The sequence below is a fragment of the Hippoglossus stenolepis genome, chromosome 7 (assembly GCF_022539355.2).
Source record: "Hippoglossus stenolepis isolate QCI-W04-F060 chromosome 7, HSTE1.2, whole genome shotgun sequence".
Classification (NCBI taxonomy): Eukaryota; Metazoa; Chordata; class Actinopteri; order Pleuronectiformes; family Pleuronectidae; genus Hippoglossus; species Hippoglossus stenolepis.
The window spans coordinates 3,159,799-3,179,868 of record NC_061489.1 but is presented as its reverse complement, the minus strand read 5'-3'; the positions used below and the strand labels follow the sequence as shown (position 1 = coordinate 3,179,868).

Sequence of the window (20,070 nt, the reverse complement as noted above, 5' to 3'; positions counted from 1 at the left end):
ATTGATAACTCTTTTGATATGATTTCCAGGTCATGGTGATATGGTACAGAAAAAAAAAAAAGTTTACGACAAGGTAATGCTGCTGTCCAGACTTAAAGAGGAAGCTGTTATTGTGGTTTGTGAGGTCAAGCAGCACTGGGAGTACATGAGGAGTATGGTGGGAGTGATGGGAGAGCTTTCCTCCCAGCTTTCTGAGGCCATCGGAGGGCAAGGTACAAGACATTTTATCTCTCTCTCACACACACACACCATTTTCCTTTTTTAAAACATTCTCAGGCAGTACTGAGGCATTGGCGGAGATGGGACGTGAGGGTCTACTGAAGAGAAGATTGCATGAAGTTAAAGCTCATCAGGCTGCAGCAGGTAGAACATACCAACATATTCTTGAGCAGCAAATTTCTTTGGATGACTCCTCCTCTGAAGAGGAAAACTTGGAGAGTAACTAAAGTGTACGTGCGCATAAAAGCCTGAAATGGCGTACGCCAAAGAAAATTCCGATTTATAAAACCGTGTGCACACCTGAACGCAATGTTCGCTTTATAAATCAGTCCACCTGGAAACGTTCGTACGTGGATCTGCCTCCAAATCCGCCCTCCACACGCTGAAGCATGTAAATTAACCTGCTGATCGATGGATTTGTACGGAGAATCATGGAGGATAAAGTATTACAGAGAAAAACTAAGAAACGCAATTTTAATGACGCTGAAATCGAGGTGCTTGTGAGTGAGGTGGAGGTACGAAAAAACATTTTGTTTGGAAGCCACAGCACCGGGATCACTAACAAAAGAAAATGCACAGAGTGGCACTGTGTAACTGCTGCTTTAAATGCAGTAAGTTCCACGGACAGGACGGTGGCTGAAATAAAAAAAAAGTGGTCTGACTTGAAAGTGGAGACAAACCGGAGAATCGCTTCACACCACCTGAGTGTGACTGCTACTGGTGGGGGCCAGGGCACACCCGAGCTTTCACCGGTGGAGCTAAGGATGGCCTCGATTCTCGGGGAAACCAGTTTGAGTGGCATTGTGTCTGAAAAGGAGGGTGACACTGACATGGCTGAGATCTCAGACAACACAGGTAAAGCACAATTAGATTTTTTTTATTAAATGAGGAATTACACTTGTGTTAAAGTACGATAAATATGTTTCTGTTCCTCCAGAGTCGATGGGGGCAGTAGGTGGAGAGGATGCCCCCGGCTTGGAAGTCCCCAGGGAGGAGGCAGCTGCAGAGCGGCATCCAGTCCTCGGCAACAGTGCGTCCCGTGCGCATGGCAGCTCTGGGCACGCTGCACACAGAGAGAGACAATTAGTGCAATTAATTGTGTAACAGATGAGCTGAAAGAGATCAAAATGGTGTTGTGTGACATTTCAACTTCATTAAAAGAACTTGTAAAAAAGTGAACCTTTGCATTTGTTCATATTTTTACAAACGCTGCATCACATCCTCTCGTATCCTCGCTCCCAAGTGGTAGGCTTCCTGTTGGGGAGGGGGCAGTGGGACAGGGCCATCGTGCCACCACATTCATCAGGACCAAGTTTGAGTGACATATCATTTGAATGTTTATAGTGTGCACGTGTTTTCTGTTAACATACACATACTCGTTCTCTGATGGAGCCCTTATAGCAATATGAGTGCAGTCAATTGTGCCGATTACATTTGGGAAACCGGACAGTGCTACAAATTGCCTTTTAATGTTTGCCTGTTCTCCCACAGTGTAAGGGAACTTAATGTATTGAGCAGTTAATTCAATAATGCCATCCAAAACCGCAGACATCACAACACTCAGGGATGACTGTGATATCCCCGACCTATAGAATTTAACATAATTATATTATTCTCAAAAGGGGCTTTGGCGGAAAGGAAAATATATTATATTTTCTATCATATCAAACACATACCTGTCGGCTAATTCCCGCTGATAAGAGCCGGTTGCCAGAAACCCCAGAGTGGTTAATATGTTGGTACTGGGATGGCACGGTTACGTCGGGTCGGTCTCTCTAATGCTGGACCCAGCTCAGCACATAGATCCAAGAGCACAGCTCTCAGGAATCTAAATCAGCTGATTAGCCAGTCATCATCATGGGCCAAGAGATCTGTGTGGTCCCTAAACACACGTTCCCTCCTAAGTCGCCTGTTAGCATAGTCCTCCAATAGAGCCAGTGCATCCATCATCACGCACGACTGTGACTGCAGTATTTATAGGTTTACAACAATCTGACAAATTGATCACACCTTGCCAAGTTCGTCTGTGCGCTCCCTGCGCTCGAGAGCACAGTCATGTTTACTTCAGCGATTTTATACACAAAAAATATATAATAATAAAAATAGTAAGCTACAGTCCTACTAAACCATAAAACTATAAATTTTAAATATTCAGCAACACTAACGCTATTTTATTGTAGTACATGTGCATGCGTAATCTGCTTGAAGTTGTTTTATAATTTAAGATTAAAGGGTGCTTATGTTGCGCCAGGTTTTCAGGATTACAGTATGCAGTACCTAGTGGGTGCATGTTTTAAGATGACAAATGTGAGCTACTAAGATCACATTATGTCTCTTGAGCTCATGGAAATGACCTACACCTGCTATTGTCACCTGCACCAGCAGCTGATGTCGTATGCAGGAGATGTAGACTTGATTCATCAAGGAGACCAGAAAGTGGAACAATATACAAACGCTAACAGAGTAACATGAGTAATTGTCACCCCCAACATAAACTCATGAATTTTATTTATTAAGCTTTAATTTTAAAGTCCAGGCTCCAAAATTATAGTTTTCACTATTTTCCATCAGATGAAGCCATGTTTGTGTGACAGTTCTGTACAAAGCTGGGACTCAGATGCAAAAGGAAGCACAGGAGACACAAAATAAAGTTCAAAATAAAAAAACTTTACTTTAACAATCCAGAGGTCATACACAGGTCAGAGAAGCAAACAAGCCCATTCAGGGAAAAGGCACAAAATCCAGAGTCCAAAACCAGGCAAGCAAACACACAGAACTTAACGCTGGAGCGCATGTACACACGAAGGAGACAATGACAATCTGGCAGAGGGTGAGTGGAAACACAGGGTATATATATAGGGCAAGGTTAATTACAAACAAGGTACAGGTGTGTGGGGAAACCAACAGGAAGTAAAACTAGACACTAGACACAAGAACCCTGACAACAAAATAAAACAGGAAGTGAATACAAATAGAAACAGACTGAACAGATTATTAAAGTTTGACCTATGAGCAAATACATTTAGGCAACTTAACTGGTGTGGGTGTGTTGGTATGAATGCCAGAGTATAGTGTGTATCTGTATGCGACACAAACATTTATGTCCAGTGTACTTTTTTTTTTTAAATAAAGGCACAATAGTTAAAATAATTGAGTTATTTTATCAGTTTAGTTGTTTATGTCTTGTGCTTTTATTCCAGATTTAAGATGCCAAGAGGGTCTACAAATACAACATGTGTTGGCTGCAAAGCAGTAATTGGTGTGGTCACCAAGACATGCAAATTTTGCCAGGCAGTGCAGCCAAGAAGACAGAGACTGGCCAAAACACTTCAAACATTTGAAGCAAAGAAAGAGGGCTGTTTGGAAAACCAAAAGAAAAACAAAACCACCTCACATGTTATGGATGAGGCAACTGTTTCGTGCTTAACTTCTGTAGTTGAAGTTCACAAAATTAAGGCTTGTGATGTTTCTGTATGACATTTGGTAATGACAGAATTTTATTTTTTTGCTTGAAAAACTGCACACATTGGGGCACAGGGCCATAATATTTCACGCAAAACCAGGGAGAAAGCCGTCAACCTGGTACACGCATGTCCTGCACCCAAAATGGCAGCTGTCAGATCAGGCGGAAAAATGCCTCGACAGGATGAAGGCCCTATATGAGGTGCTAGTCCATGTTAAGTCTAATTTGTAATAATTTGAAATCTCAACAAATAGCTCAATCTACTGCAAAAACTCATAAACACCACATTTAAAGCATAGATAAAATCAATTTTGTATGCACCACAAAACATTATTCTGATAGTTGTGTTTTTGTTCAATTGAGGTTGGAGTAACCAGTATCCCTCCACCCACCAACCCTCCATCATCCCTGCTAACCAGCCACCCACCATCCACTTCTTCCCTCAACTACCCCTCCACCAGTTCTGCCAACCAACCACCCACCATCCAACCAACCACTTCTTCCCTCAACTACCCCTCCACCATTTCTGCCAACCAACCAGCCACCATGCAAGTAACCACTTCTTCCCTCAACTACCCCTCCACCAGTTCTGCCAACCAACCACCCACCTCTTCCCTCAACTACCCCTCCACCAGTTCTGACATTCAGCCTCCCAGTGGTATGTTAAATCAGTGTATGTTGTGTTGACATTTTTCACACATCCAGATTCAGATACAGAGATGTGTATGATTATTGTATTATTACTTAAGTGTTATACAAGTAAGTAATACGTAGGTCAGAGTAACTAAACTCGGAAATTGTCCTAAAGGTGAAAAGATGTTTTATGTTTTATTTTGACATTGCCGATGAACAATTAGTATGTCCATGTTACAATGTGAACTGTTCTATGTTTGACAGAAGATGGTAAGACCTTCGCCGATCAAGCTCCCATCCATCGATGATGGGGAGGTGGAGGGAGTGCGCCGTGCACTCCAGATCGCCAGTGTAAGTTATTAATACTGAATAAGTCATGATACTGAAAATATAACCGTTATCTGATGTGACTGTGGATAGATACTTGTTTAGTAGTGGTTTATTAAATTGTGATTGCGTGCAATGGCACACTGCAGTGAAAAACTGACTTCATCATAGTATTCTTAAATCCATATATACATATGTGTTTTCTATTTGTAGTATGCATGTATGGATGAAGCCCTCGGCCGGCAGGAGCTCGATGGGCTAAGCAATGAGTCGCACAGCCAGGCAATGGAGTGCCTGGTGAGGAATGTGCGGCTCAGGAGGGCTGCTCAGCAGCAAGCTGCGGCCTTCAAGGCGCAGCTTGCTGCAATGAAGAGCAGCCTGACAAATGCCCTTCAGCAGGTGGAGGTGCTGCAGGCCTGTGCGGCTTACGGCAATGATGGTAAGTGTCTTGATATGCTTTGTGTCAAGTCAAGGATAAGATTGCATTGTGTATATTATTGTGTTAATTTATTGTGTGTTTTGGTTTCACTGCAGTATAGCAGGTTTGAGTCTTTTTTAAATCCACCACACTGAACTGGTACCATTGGTTGGTTGGAGCTTCCAACTAGTTGTTAGTCTTTTAAAATGAATATTTTTTTATATTAAAGAATTTGATTTTGAAATGTCCTACATTGACTTTATTAGTACTGTAAACTGTAAACATTTAATGGTTATTTCTTTTTAAACAGATCATTACTGTGACAAAACAATTTATATAGTATCAAATATCATAATGAATGTTATCTTTTTTTTCATTTCTGCAGATGTGATGGAGGAGACAGAGGAGAAGGCGGAGAAGGAGGAAAAAATTGTAAACATTTAAAATAAATGTTAAAACTACATGTGTTTCGTTTGATTCTTGTTTTAGTACTCTGTTAAGTGTTATTTTGCTTAGATGCGTGTATTTCTCATTTTAATATTGTAAGATCTTTGTATGCAAGGGTAGAAAGATGGTCTACACTACACGTAGTCACAGAATGCGGTAGACAAATCACCATTTTGGTACGTGTTTTTATTAGTATAGTTTTCTTTTAGTTTTTTTTTTTTTATTGAGCCAAATCATCTGAAATCAACATTTTAGGACATGTGGACTTTTTTAGGAGGGAACCCCTAAATATAAAAAAACACATTTAATGTCACTATACAGAGCAGGGAATGAGAAATAATTTCTGTAACAGTTGCTCTTAATTTAAAAGAACTTAATGTATGAAATATTTGTCTTTATGAAAATGTTTTATTCCAAAGCATTTAAATTTATGGAGTCTCTCTTGTGAAAAGGCCTATCTTAAAGCATTTCAATTAATCTTTTACACTCACTTTTTTTGTCCACAAAAAGTTGATTATGAGTGAAATTCAAATTTATTGAAAGTTGGTCAGGTTGATCATGTAAGATCTGACATGCTTTTTTTGTCACTAGGTGGTAGTGTTTAATCTTCACCAAATATTTTCCCCAAAATGAAGAAATAATCAAATTCAATGTTTATTCTTCCATTCTAAAGTGTTTAAACATTCTAGTGCCTCTTTAGTATTTTTCTCTTCTGAAAGATTGATGTAAGGCGTTCACTTACAACTTCCACTTGCTGGCTTGTTTTTGTTTGTATCTTTTACCTTGATTCTACAGATTGTTGTATGTAAATTGGAGTGTACCATGGGGTATTTTGGCCGTCCAGAACAAAAACAAACACATTCATATCTGAAAATTAAAAATGTCTAAAATATTAATATAAGTGGCAATACATCATACTTTCCGATAATTTAACTAATATGTTAATGTTTTTTTCACCCATCGGTCTTTTGAATCATCTTAACACTCGCCTTTCCTATACAGCGCTTTGATCGGTTGAATTGAATTTTTTTTTAAAGGTACTACGCAGTGAGTACGCTCAGGTCTTGCTTCTGCTTTCCGATTCACCGAGACGTCTGAGGTAAATTGAGTGGTTGAGAGAGAGAGATTGACGGCGAGATACGGCCTTTCATTAACTGAACACAACCCTACATCACTTTGCCAAGGTTTTACATCCAACGAGGACTTGTTTTGGACACAGCGAGTGTATTTATATATTTATTCAGTGTTATGAGGGGCTAGCTTGTTAGCATGTGTGGCGGCAAGATGCATTTTCACTGATAGTCTTTCTGCGTTTAAATTGCATGCAAATCTAATCTGTTGGTTATACCATCTGAATATATATTCGATGGACACAACTTTGAGTTTGTATATGGTGACTACTTACCCGCAGATGTTGATGTTGTTGAGGGAGAGCTTATTGAGGCAGGTGTGCACACCAGTTTAAAATTTGCACTAGAAAAGATGTGTATGAAATATGACACATGCCTTTTGACATTAGGTGATAGTACATGTGCAATCATTGGTCAAGATGGACATTATGCAGTAGTTGATTCCCATGCACGCAGTGTGGATGGGATGGTAGATGAGAATGGGCAGAGTGTTGTTGTATACTTTGGTTGTCTTGATCATTTGTTTGATCACATGTCAATTTTCAAAAGCTATACCCAAAGGGCGGAAGCTGTTTGAGATTGCAGGTGTTTGTGTCAGTAGTAAAGGCTCAACTGAGGAGGTTCGCTTGTCCTTGGGTCCAGGACGTAATCTTGAAACCAAAGGGAATGAGTTAGCTTGTAGTTTATCTCAGAAGACTACTGTTGGCTCCAGTAGCATTAAGAAAAGGGTAAAGCGAAAGATTGCACCGAGGTTAAGTTTTGAATCAAAGAAGGTGAAAATCAGTGATGTTGATTCAGATGTTGTTTTTGTCACTGATGTCACAGGTAGAACTCTGCAGTTTAATCCCCTTTGTAGTGACGTTGCACAAGGTCTGTGTAAAAAGTTAAATGTAGATTCAGAGAAAGTTGATGTAGTATGTTTACAAGTTGGGTTAGGGGTTCCTTGTAAAAATGATAAAATTGTTGCTGATGGTAATTGCTTCTTTCGGGCAGTTAGTCAAACTGTGTGTAGTACACAGCAACATCACAAATAAATTCGTTCTTCTGTGTTCAAGCAGTTGCAGAAAAATGTTGGGGAATACGACAGTGTCATGAGAAGCGAGTATTCTTCAATGAGAGTACCTCAGCATCTCTAAAATGAAGTATGTTGGTAGTTGGGCCACAGAAATAGAGATTCAAGCAGCAGCAGATTGTTTTGGAGTAAATATTTTCACATATAATGAAGGGCGCTGGCTTGAATATAGTTGCAGGTATAATGTGTTGTCAAATCAGGGGATTTATTTGGAGAATTGTAATGGTAATCATTTTGAGACAGTTTGTGTTCGGCAGCTTGATGGGCAAAGTTGTTATGGTTACTGCAAAGTGGACATGTCTTGTCACAGAGGCTATAATTTAAGGCAGCAGGGTAAGGATAAAGGTGTTTGTTTAGATGGTGATCATTTGACTACAGTTTCACCTTCAAGTTGTGTAGTTATAGATACAGTTGATACTGTGGATGTTATAGAACAACAGGAACATACTACATTGTCTACCAGTGACAATATTGTTTTACAATTTAAGCCGTTGTCCCTAAAAGTTGCAAGAACATTGTGCAACAAGTGTAATATTGACTTTGAAAAGCAGGATGTACAAGGACCCAAAGTGTCTGGGTATTTAGGTGTTGTTTGTAAGACAGAGAGTGTTGTTAAAGATGGTAATAGTTTTTTTTAGGGTGGTAACACAAGTTATTAGTGGCTCACAGAAACGTCATTCGAAGATAAGGCGTGCTGTAATAAGGCATATGGAGAAGGATAGTGGAGAACTCATGAAGTTAGTGGGTAGAGAATATTTGTCAATGTCTGATTATATTAGCAAAGCGCAAGTGAAGTATGTTGGATATAGTGCCACGCATGTGGAAATTCAGGCTACAGCAAATGCTTTTGGAGTGAATATATATAGTTATAGTGGTGAAATTTTGTTGTAAAAGTAAAGTGTCAGACGAAGGGATATATTTGAAGCAGTGTGATGATAATCATTATGAACAAGTGGTTTGTGTACAAAATAAAGAACATGTGTAGAAGAGATATCTGTATTTCAAATAGCAGACATTATAGTAGTCAAAATGTTAAGGAAGGGAGTATAAAGAAATATGACAACGTGTCGTATAGACAGAAACTTATGGTAAAGAGCGTATGTAAATATAAGGTAAATGCGTTGCATAGGCAAAATATTAAGGAGAGGAGCATAGGAAAATATAGGGAAAATGTGATTCATCGGCAGAAAACTATGGAGCGTAGCATAATGAAATATAAAACAGATACTGTCCATAGGCAGAAGGTAAAGGAGAGAAGCATAGGGAAATATGCAGTAAATACTATCCATAGACAGAAGGTAATGGAGAGGAGCATAGGGAAATATAAGAAAAATGCATTGCATAGGTTAAAGATTAAGGCAATAAGCAAGAAGAAATATTGGTTGAATCCAGTGCATAGGCAGATTGTAAAAACCATGAATAGAATATGGTATCACGTAAATCATGAGCATAAGATGCGTGTTGCAGCAAGTAACAAACGTAAAAGGCAAGAAAAAAAAGTTAAGTCAGAAGAATTTGACTTTGTTATGGAGCAGTTTTTAGATAAAGTGAAAGACGGACCAGATTTTGTGTGTTGCGTCTGCCATAGAATGTTATTTTGTCATCAAGTTTTACATTGGAAAAGAGATGACTATAATAAGAGTGCTGCAATGGCTTCTCTTGCAGATAAATGTATCAGTGAGAAGTATTTGCACAAATGCAGTAATGTGTATTGCCATGTCGGTTGATGGATACACCTAGAGGCCAGTTGTGGATCTGTTTCATTTGCCATGGTAAGATTAACAAATGTGTATTGCCTCCTGAATGTGCAATGAATAATATGGTTGTTGATCCTATTCCGGCTGAGTTGGCATGTTTGAATAGTTTAGAGCAACATTTAATCGCTTTACATATTCCGTTCATGAAGATGTTGGCGTTACCTAAAGGTGGGCAAAATGGAGTCCATGGTCCTGTAACGTGTGTTCCAGCAAATATTGTGCAAACTAGCAATTTGTTGCCACGTTCTAGTATGGAAGGATCATTGTTGCCGGTGAAATTGAAGCGAAAGCTTACTTATAAAGGTCATTACGAGTATCAGTTTGTTGACACCATGCATATACGACAGGCATTGCAGTTTTTAAAAGAAACTAATGTGCAGTATAAAGATGTGGTGTTCAATGAGGGTTGGTTGAATGAATTTTGTAAAGAAACAAATTGTGATGTGTCAGAAAAGGACACTGGTTGCAGTGGAGATGGTGTTGAAATACCTGCTGATAATGGTGAAGATGAGCTCCTGCATGACAGACGGCAGCATTGTATGTATCAGGACACATGTCTGATGCCAGTGGACATAAGTCAGGAAGCACTGGATCAGTCTTTTGACAATATATTGAACTTGGCTCCAGCAGAAGGGAACAATCCTGTGCGACTGTTATATGATGATACAAATGTTTCCCTGTTTTGTTTCCAAAAGGATGCCCTACATATCGAGATTTTCATCAACATCGTTTGACATTGTCACGCAACTTTAATAACCGCATTTTACATGCTGATGGTCATTTTGCGCAGAATGTGGAGTATATCTTCTTTGCTCTGTATATGTCAGAGGTAGAACAAGTTGTGTCGTGTGTATCTATAGCATCGAGGAAAGGTCGAGGTGGCAAATTTCATAAAGTTAGTGGAGATGTATTGAATAATGAAGAGGGTTTGAAGAGGTTGTTGGAATATGATGGGTTTCGTTTTCTTAAACCTATTAGAGATACTTTGGCAGGGAGCACAACGTGAACGGTTGGCTTGTGTTCGTCAACTTGGTATTCCTACGTGGTTTGCCTCATTTTCCTGTGCTGATATGCGGTGGAAAAACCTTCTGACTAGTATTTTGAGACAGGAAGGTAGAACAGAAACGGTCGAAGAACTAGAATGGCCGGACAGGTGTGAACTTTTACGTCGTAATTCTGTCACTGCGGCAAAACTGTTTGATTTTCGATGGCATTGTTTTTTGAGGGAGGTTTTGATGTCTCCATATAATCCTATTGGTAAGATAACTGATTATTACTATCGTGTGGAATTCAAGCAACGTGGCTCACCACACATTCATAGTTTGTTTTGGATTGAGGATGCACCTGTCATTGATAAAAACACAGATGAGGAGGTAGTTGAATTTATTGTTAAGTATGTGACGTGTGAGTTTGTCGTTTCACTTTTCCTAGGTCGCCATCTGAAGAAACGTTTATATATCTCACAGCGTTGGTGCAGATGATGGCGAAAAACCTTGTACGTGTAAGGTAGATTGAGAAAATAGTTTGTTATCTTGCAAAAAGGCCAAGTCAGATATTATGAGAAAGGAGGATGCAGTGAAAATCGGATCGATGTGCAGCTCAGACCAGCGGGTTTTGTGACATTTGAAGAGTTTTACAGAGGAGGCCATGTAAAATTAGATGATGGATGGCTGCATTCAGTTACGTCAGTTGTTGATGTAAATAGAAAGTCATTTGAAATGGATGCAGATGTGTTGGATAACATCCAAAACACCATTGATAAGGATGTTATTGTAGAAGACACCTGGTGCAAATTGTACTCAGAGTAAGAATTGGATCGTTTAGAGCAGTGGTTCTCAAAGTGGGGGGCGCGAAACCTCTCCAGGGGGGGCGCGATGTCACCTGTCACTGGTTAGTGAAAGCTCCCTCAGTGGCGAAATGCAAAGGGCTGGACTGGCACAAACAAATCAAATACTGTTTCGTTCCTGATCCACCAATCAAAAGAGGAGTGTTATCATTTGAACGCGAGTTGCACGTACGCTTCAGAGTATAAAAGTAACCGCAGGCATGGTCAGCGCTCACCCTCACTGAGACGACACCCTGCAGAGTTTGTATGATTGCTCGTTTCCTCTATCATTCAGATATTCATTGCTTTATAAACAGTCTTTTTAAAGACTCACTCCTTCCTTAGTAATACCTTCCTGCACTTGCAGTAGGCCTATTCGTAGCCTAATCTAAGGAGTAATTCGCTCCACAGTCTTTTTAGAAAGCTCGTAGCCCCAAGAGCTAGCCTTCTAGCTAGCTAACTTCTTCCAACTGCACCTAGCCCTTTTCTCCTTAACACCTACCTTTACATCTTCAATCATCCACCGTGTTGCAACAAATAAAAAACACCAGCACTTGAATACTATTCTGTGCTGTCCCTGTCTACATTGTGTACTGTTTGTTTTGTTAGGAACCATTGCCTAGCACAGCCTTATTCATTATTTGTGTGCAAGTCCCTCACAGCCACACATACAAACACACTCACAAGACCACGAAGTTGCAATTATAACTTTATTAACTTCACACACACTGTCAGCAAACAAACACAACTATGGACAAGTTTCTGATTCGTAAAAGTCAGGCAACCGATGCGCCAGTTGCGAAGAAGCCAAAGCTTCGCAAATATGACGAGAGCTATTTGCAGTTTGGTTTCACCGTCACTGGCACGACTGAGCAACGTCCTCAGTGTGTTTTGTGTGCCGAGGTACAGGCAAATGACAGCATGAAGCCATGCAAATTAAAAATGCACCTCGACACCAAACACACCGACTTGAAAGAGAAGCCTGTGGACTTCTTTAAACGTAAACGTGATGGCCTCCAGCAACAACAAACCACCATCTCCAAGCAGTGTCTGGAGGCATCGTATGTAGTTGCTCATAGAATTGCTAAGCTTGGCAAACCCCATACAATTGCCGAAACACTGATTTTGCCGGCCGCGCAAGACGTGTAGAATAATGATAGGAGAGAGTGCAGCTGCTAAACTCAGCGCAATACCTTTGTCAAATGACACTGTGTCACGCCGAATATCAGAAATGTCTAGTGATATCAAAGAGCAACTAATACACTACATTCAAATCAGTCCTTACTATGCACTGCAGCTGGACAAATCCACTGACATCGCTGGACAGGCCCAGCTTCTCACTTACGTCAGGTATGTGCGGGAAAAGGAAATTGAGGTGGACATCCTGTTTTGCCGGCCTCTTCAGACCCGTACAACAGGGGAGGCAATCTTTAATGTACTTGACTCGTTCATCCAAGACAGTGGTTTGGGCTGGGGAAAGTGTATCGGCCTCTGCACAGATGGAGCGCGGTCGATGACAGGGTGTGAGCATGGCCTCGTAGCTCGCGTCCAGCAAGTTGCTCCACTTGTGCAATGGACACACTGCATGGTCATCGCGAGGCACTTGCTGCCAAGAAAATGCCACCGCTCTTCGAGTCAGTGCTTCACCAGGCCGTGAAAATAATTAACAATTGTCGTGGCAATTTCTGCAATCCCACCTTAACAACGAGGAACGAGACACAATGCTCTTACAGTATTGTCACACTTTAATGCTCAGAGCATGGTGCATACAACAAAGGTTAGTTTGTAATATGCACACCGATGGGAAACAGTTCTTTGTCTTTATACATTTGGCTCATCCCTCCCACTCTGGTTGGGTTTGTTACAAAGTCAAAGGTCAGGATCTTCTGATGACATCAAGGCAACAATGCTTTAGTTAAAGGAATCAGGCCAAGATTCATTCAGTTGTACAGGATACAGCATGATCAAGGTTACATTGTATGAGATTCAATCATGATCAATCAAAGGGGAAATTAACATGATCATATTGTGGTCAAATTGTTACATTTCCCTTACACCATATTAAAGCTTGTCCACTTAACTCCCGTTTGTTTGGGGTCCTCTGCCAGGAGATGGGGTCAGGGCACGAACAGCTGTTGCTGCACACTGAAGTTCGCTGGCTCTCCAGGGGGCGGGTGTTACAACGGCTGTATGAGCTGCGAGAGGAGGTAAAGTTGTTTTTGACTGAAAGTCAAACAGATCTGGCGAAGCACCTGGATGATGCCATGTGGCTTGCCTCTCTCTCCTATTTGGTGGATATTTTTGACCGGCTGAATGGACTTAACCTGTCTTTGCAAGGCCGCGAATCTAACGTTCTGCTCCTCGCTGGTAGAGTGAATGCCTTCACGCAAAAAATTGCTCTCTGGCATGGTCACATCAGTTCTGGAAACTGCGACATTTTTCCCAGCCTTGCAGACTTCATTGCGGATGCACGTGGCACTGATTTCTCCTCTCTCCTCCAATCAGCTGCTGATCACCTTTCAGCGCTGAAGAATCAGTTTGGGTCCTATTTCAAAGAGGACTACCGTTCATTCGCCTGGGTTCGGGATCCATTTCTCTGCTCAGCAGACGAGCTGTCAATAGACATGCAAGAGCAGCTTATTGAGCTTAAGAGTGACAGTAGACTAAAGCATCTGTTTACCACCTCCCGTCTTTCGTCATTCTGGGTAGCAATGATGCCGGAATACCCTCAGCTTTGCGACATAGCCTTAAAAATGATCCTCCTTTTCACATCGACTTATTTGTGCAAGGCAGGCTTTTCAAGACTGACTGCGCTCAAAACTAAATATTGCAACCGCGCACAGATCGAGGATGACCTGAGGATATGTTTGTCAAACATTGCCCCAAGATTTGAGGTCCAACTACCCCTAACCAGCTTTGGGGGGGGCCCAGCTTGCAAAGGTTTGAGAACCCCTGGAGTGTGTACAGTTACGTGGAGATGAGAATCAGGTAGTGGATGAGCATACTGATCTCATTCCAGATTTAGCAGTGACTCAGGAGCAAGTTGGCTTTTTAGAAAAGAGAGGTAATGTCATGTGTCGAAATGATGGTGTGGCTTTAATAAGATCTCTGAATGAGACACAGATGTGTATTTTTTAATCAGATTAGGCAGTGGTGCTTAGCTAAGGTAATGGGGGAGAAGCCAGACCCATTACATGTGGTGCAGGTACTGGTAAAAGCCATTTAATAAAGGCTATTCAGTATGAAGCAACGAGGTTATTGTCAACAGTGAGTCGTCAACCAGACGATACTTGTGTTTTGTTAACAGCTCCGACTGGGCTAGCTGCCCACAATTTACATGCTAGTACCATTCACAGTGCCTTAAGCATTGGGAAGGATGTACGCTACCGTACATACCTCTAGGTGAAGAGAAGGTGAACTCGTTGCGCGCTAAATATAGTAGTTTGCAGATTTTGATCATTGATGAAATTTCCACAGTGGGTCATAACCTGTTGGCTTATATCCATGGAAGATTACGTCAGATGAAACAAGGTCGTGATTTTGCTCCATTTGGTAATGTGAGTGTAGTTGCGGTTGGAGATTTTTTTCAGTTGCCTCCTGTTAGAGGAAAACCACTGTATATAAATAATGTAGGTATTGATTTGTGGTCTACTATATTTAAGGTTGTAGAGTTAAAAACGGTTGTTAGGCAACAAGATGACGCGTTTGCCCAGTTGTTGAACAGAGTTAGAACTCGTTCAAAAGGGACCCCAATGTTAGCTGGTGACATTGAGATTTTGCAACGTTGTGAAACTGGTGAAGTAAGCTCAGCTTTACACATATTTTCAACTAACAAACAGGTAAATGAGCATAATGTTGTCCAACTTGCAAAGACTTGTCCTGATTTTGTTGCGATAAAGGCTCAAGATTTTGTCAATTGTAAGACAACAGGCAAGCTGAAGTTGATGAGTGGTCATCATTCACAAGTACAGAATACGTGTTTGGATGAATCACTGGCTTTGGGTATAGATGCTCGTGTTATGCTTATTAAGAATGTAGACGTAGCAGACGGACTGGTAAATGGAGTATGTGGCATTGTAACCCATATTGTTTACCCGAGTGATACAAACAAGTTTCCTGACACTGTGTATGTCAAGTTTGATGACAATGAAGTCGGTGTTGGGCCATGGTTCTTTGTGAAACCACACTTCGGCCTACATGTTCAGTCAAGAGCCTGAAGCCGCATGTTCCTCCAAGACTCAGTCTCCCAGGGGCCATCAAAAACGAGAGCAAGAAACTCAGTCTCCCAGGGGGCATCAGAGGTGTGAAAACCCCCCCAGGGACACAGGTTTCAACTCCCATTGGTCACTCTGGACCCCATGACCTGTGAGGTCACCGGGCCAATATAAGCCAGGTTCTCCAACTCTTGCGCTCTCTTTCTACACTCCCTCCAAGGAGAGAAAGCTGCGAGCCTCTTCTCCTCGTTCTACACTCCCTCCAAGGAGAGAAGGCTGTCGAGCCAGTTCTCCCTCTTCCTACAATCCTTCTACAGGAGGGAAGGCTGTTGAGCCTCTTCTCCAGCTCACATCTTCATCTTCCCATCCAACTCTTCGAGAGGAGCACCAAGGTGCAGCTTCCAGCTCATCTCACCAAGGAGACCTCTTTGCACTCCAAGCTCTGCCAACCCTTCAAGCAGCGACTCGATGTCCTGCTGTAAGAACTTCAAACAGCAACTGAACTCAACAGAAACCAGCAAGACGACACAAAACTGCGAACTGCACAGCAACTTCCTTTTTCCCCTTTCCACGGACTGGTAACACAACTGGGCTTAATCATTATACTAGGCTAAGCAAGACTGTTTATTCGATTCTGTGTGAGGTTTATAAGTTTGGTTTGTGGTGTTGTGATATTTTGGGTACAAGTTATTGAGAACGTAATGTTAGTCTGTTATGCTCTTCACAGTCTTACGTTGCATCCAATCTAGTAACTTTCTCTAATTTGGCACACACACAGACACACGCATAACTCTTCACCTCATTATCTCTACAGGTCGTAAACATTCCAATAGGTGGGGGAAGGGTGTTATCTCTTTGGCCAGCCACCCTTTTGAAAGCACGCTGACTCACACAGACACACACACACATACCTATCTTTGTTTAGCAATTAGACCATTAGTAATTTGTGTTTTTATACTTTATTATATTCATAATAAATGTTTTTTCATTAATGTTGCATAAGTGAATTTCGCCAACCTCTACACTGTCAAGAACCCCATATCCTTCAACTTAGCTAACTATCTATATGGTAATTTGTCATAGTTATTAATTTAACTGTTAATCAGAGTTCCAAATTTGTAGTTAGAACCTTTATGAGACTTAATCAATAAATTGGCTATCTTTTCCCTTCCTTTGAAGGGTGGTGCCCTGAGGTAACTTTAATCAATTAGTTATTATTTAATATTAATAATAAAATATTAATATTTAATATTTATTTTGATAACCAAATTTATTGAATGCCGAAAGGCACACCATTTTATGGTATCACGTTTGATGCATTATGGCACAACATCGGTGCAGAGATTAGGAAAACGCTGTGCGTATTCTGTAGCAGTTGAGATGGGCTCTACTGGTATTAGACCAGAGGAGGAAAGGGTAACCAATAAAGGCGGTTTGCGCCGGAAATTTCCACTGAAACTTGCTTGGGCTTGTACTGTACATAAAGTACAGGGTTTAACTGTTGATGAGCTGGGGGATGTGGCATGAAGCCGTGTTAGAAGTTTGTCAGAGTTGGTAATACAGGATTTTGAAGACAGGGTCATATATTGCAAGGATGACATTAAAGATGCAATTAAAAACATGCCTTCCTTCTTGGTCGAAAGTATTTCAAAGCAAAGCTTTTCAAATGCAAACACACAGTTTCATTGTTTATGATGAATGTGCAAAATTTAAGCCAACATGTTACAGATTTGGTGTCATGTACAAAGCATTTGCAGCTTAACTGTATTGCTGTTACAGAAACATGGCTGCCTGAAGCTTTCTCAAGCGAATCTGTAAAGATTCAAGGTCACAGCTTTCAAAACCAGCCACGTAGTTCGTCTTATAGTAGCAGTAATCACACATTTGCAAACATACAAGAACAACATGGTGGAGTTGGCATGTATAGTTTAACATATGAAGTCATCAAAGTACCACATTTCAGTTTGGAATGTTTAGTGTACAACTACACAACATCCAGGATACTGATAGCAGTCATTTATCGGCCTCCATCTTATCCTATGTCTCAATTCAAAGACAATCTGACCAAGTTAATTGATTGGTTAGATCCGATAAGTACCACAGTTGCTGTAATAAAAGATTTCAATGATAAGAAATTTTCAAATCTTCTAATATTTCTAACTTTATGGCAGACAAAGGATATATCCAACATGTCACCCAAGCAACAACAGAGAAGGGTCCATTAATTGACCATATCTATATAAAAACTACATGTTATGACATAGAAACTGTAGTTTCGCCAACATATTTTAGTGACCACGAGGGGATTGCATGTTCTTTTACATCTAGGTCGTTGGACAGGGACATTGGATTAGAACAGCTGTAGGTGGTTGAATATAGTGGTTGTTTTAATGGGACAACTTAGTTTTATCTACTTGCATTGATATTTAGTTTTGCATGTCATTTTAATGGGTGTATTGTTGAAGGTTTTTTCCCTGTATCATAAAAGCATTTCTAAGATGTATTGACAAATAATAGTCTCATATTAAAAACTGCACTAAGTATGCAGCTACATCTATTGAAACAAATTGAGTAGGTTTGATGTAATAAACAATGTTTACACAAAAATGCTATTACGATGCAGGTTTTGCTATACCTCGATTGTGATGTCAAAAAGCTAAAGGCTCCGGATGGAATTCCCAGTTTACTGGAGACAGGGTTCGATTCCCTGCGGTGTCCTGACTTGATGACTTGACATTTACATGAAAGGCCTTTTTCAATGTTTTACTAAGTTAAGTAATTGCTGTTATTAACCAAAGTAAAGTATACATTTTACAAACTACATTGAGCAGTAAAGGTATTTAATAAGTTACAAATACAATGTCCACTGTAATATATTCAATGCATAGTAAAATGAAATGTCTTGTGCATTAAGAGCATTAGAGCATTTTTCTACTCCTATGTTCTTTGTCTGTCATCCCTTATGATGGTGGATCCTGATTGTGGCAGTGGATCTAACGATGGATTGTGGACTATGGTAGCATCTGATTGTCGTGGAGGATCCTGATCGTGGTGGCAGCTGATCTTGGACTATCATTTCAATTGTAAATGTTATTTAGGCAGTTGTGATTTATGTAGTCAGATGTACATTGCTTTTGTACTATACAAATGTCAGAATGACTTCCATCCACATTTGTGTTGTGAGTGATGTATTATGTGAATATTTTTGTCCTTTAAAAAAAACCACTGAGGCAAATGTGATTTGTGATTAGCAATAACTCAGCAAGAGAAAGCATGCAGTGGAAGTAAATGACAGTCAATTTAAGTGAAAATTGTTGTATAATTGTCTAGTTACCAGTGTTACCAAACACAAAATTTGAAGTTGCTCTGATGAATGCCCTACGACACGTTCGTCAAAGTAAAAATGTGAAAAATGGCCACTAAATGGAAAAATGTTGCGTTTTTCAAATTGCACCTCTAGACTTTTTTGTTTTTCTGGTCATGATACACCTGTGTATCGATTTTTGTGAAGATCGGTCAATGTGAACGCGTTCCAGGGGGCGCTGTTGAGCCATTTTGGCACGCCCTATCTATCCAAGAGACTTTGTTTGTTATGAAAAGACATGTCCCTAATGATTTTTTGTACATGTCCGCCACTTGTGGTGCAAGGGCTGGCCTTTAGGGGGCGCTAGTCAGTTATTTTGCCACGCCCATTCCTTAAAACCATATGAATATCTTAAGGGGGGGGCTGTTGTTACACAAATGTAGTTTGAGGGAGACTGAAGCTTGAACACAGAAGTTACAGCAATTTCGTGTTTCACGGCGAGTTGATGAACTTTAATGCCACGCCATTAATATGGCATTTGACGAAAAGTCACAGTAATCTTATGCATACATTATCAATGTCTTGAGACCCATTTGATACAGTTTGACATGGTTGCGGTCAGTGGATGAGGAGGAATACATCCAAGTGTAAGACATGCAAAAAACAAGACATTTCCTGTTTCCACCAGGAGGCGCTGTGATTTTAAGTCACGATTTCGGTGTAGATGTCATCAGGCCGGGACTCTTGTCTTACATGTCTAGTTTGGATTCGATTGGACCATGTATGTCCGAGATACAGAACGTCGTGTTTTAATGGCGTGTAATCAAACTTTGATGCCACGCCACGGTCACACCGCGTGAAGAAAAATCGATCTTTGAGTTATTTTTATCTCCATCTTGTTGTGATGACACTCATCTCAATTTGAAGTCGATCAGATGAAAGCCCTGGGACAAGTACGTCAAAGTAAAAATGTGGTATATGGCCAAAATGGCCACTAAATGGCGGGCTTCCTGTTGCGTTTTTCATAATGCACCTCTAGACTTTTTTGTTTGTCTGGTCATGATACACCTGGGCTACGATTTTTGTGAAGATCGGTCAAAGGGAAACCTTAGGTTTGGGCCCTAACCGACTCATTTACCTGCTCCGTCCTATCCGCAAAAACTAAAACCTGGGAGCCCGTCCTATGTGGACTTGTGGTGCAGATGCCAATGTTGATAGTGGGGAGTAAAAAATCCAATACCAATATATTGGCAAATATATC

At 40.7% G+C, this 20,070-nt stretch overlaps 1 protein-coding gene and 1 pseudogene across 1 annotated transcript; both read left to right on the top strand.

Moving 5' to 3' along the window:
* Positions 1–905: 905 nt before the first annotated feature.
* Positions 906–1,336, top strand: LOC118112649. The gene is made up of 2 exons (XM_035162139.2): positions 906–1,074; positions 1,157–1,336. The coding sequence occupies exons 1-2, from the start codon at positions 984–986 to the stop codon at positions 1,321–1,323; spliced, it is 258 nt and encodes an 85-aa protein (XP_035018030.2). The 5' UTR covers positions 906–983; the 3' UTR covers positions 1,324–1,336.
* A 5,533-nt stretch (positions 1,337–6,869) lies between these two features.
* On the top strand, positions 6,870–17,870 carry LOC124852102 (annotated as a pseudogene).
* The last annotated feature ends 2,200 nt before the right edge of the window (positions 17,871–20,070 follow it).

Bases quoted from the DNA above. Each gene is read 5' to 3' on its own strand.
- LOC118112649 (XM_035162139.2), top strand. From the start codon at position 984: ATGGCCTCGATTCTCGGGGAAACCAGTTTGAGTGGCATTGTGTCTGAA. The intron at 1,075-1,156 runs GTAAAGCACAAT...CTGTTCCTCCAG, and splicing joins TGAGATCTCAGACAACACAG to AGTCGATGGGGGCAGTAGGT.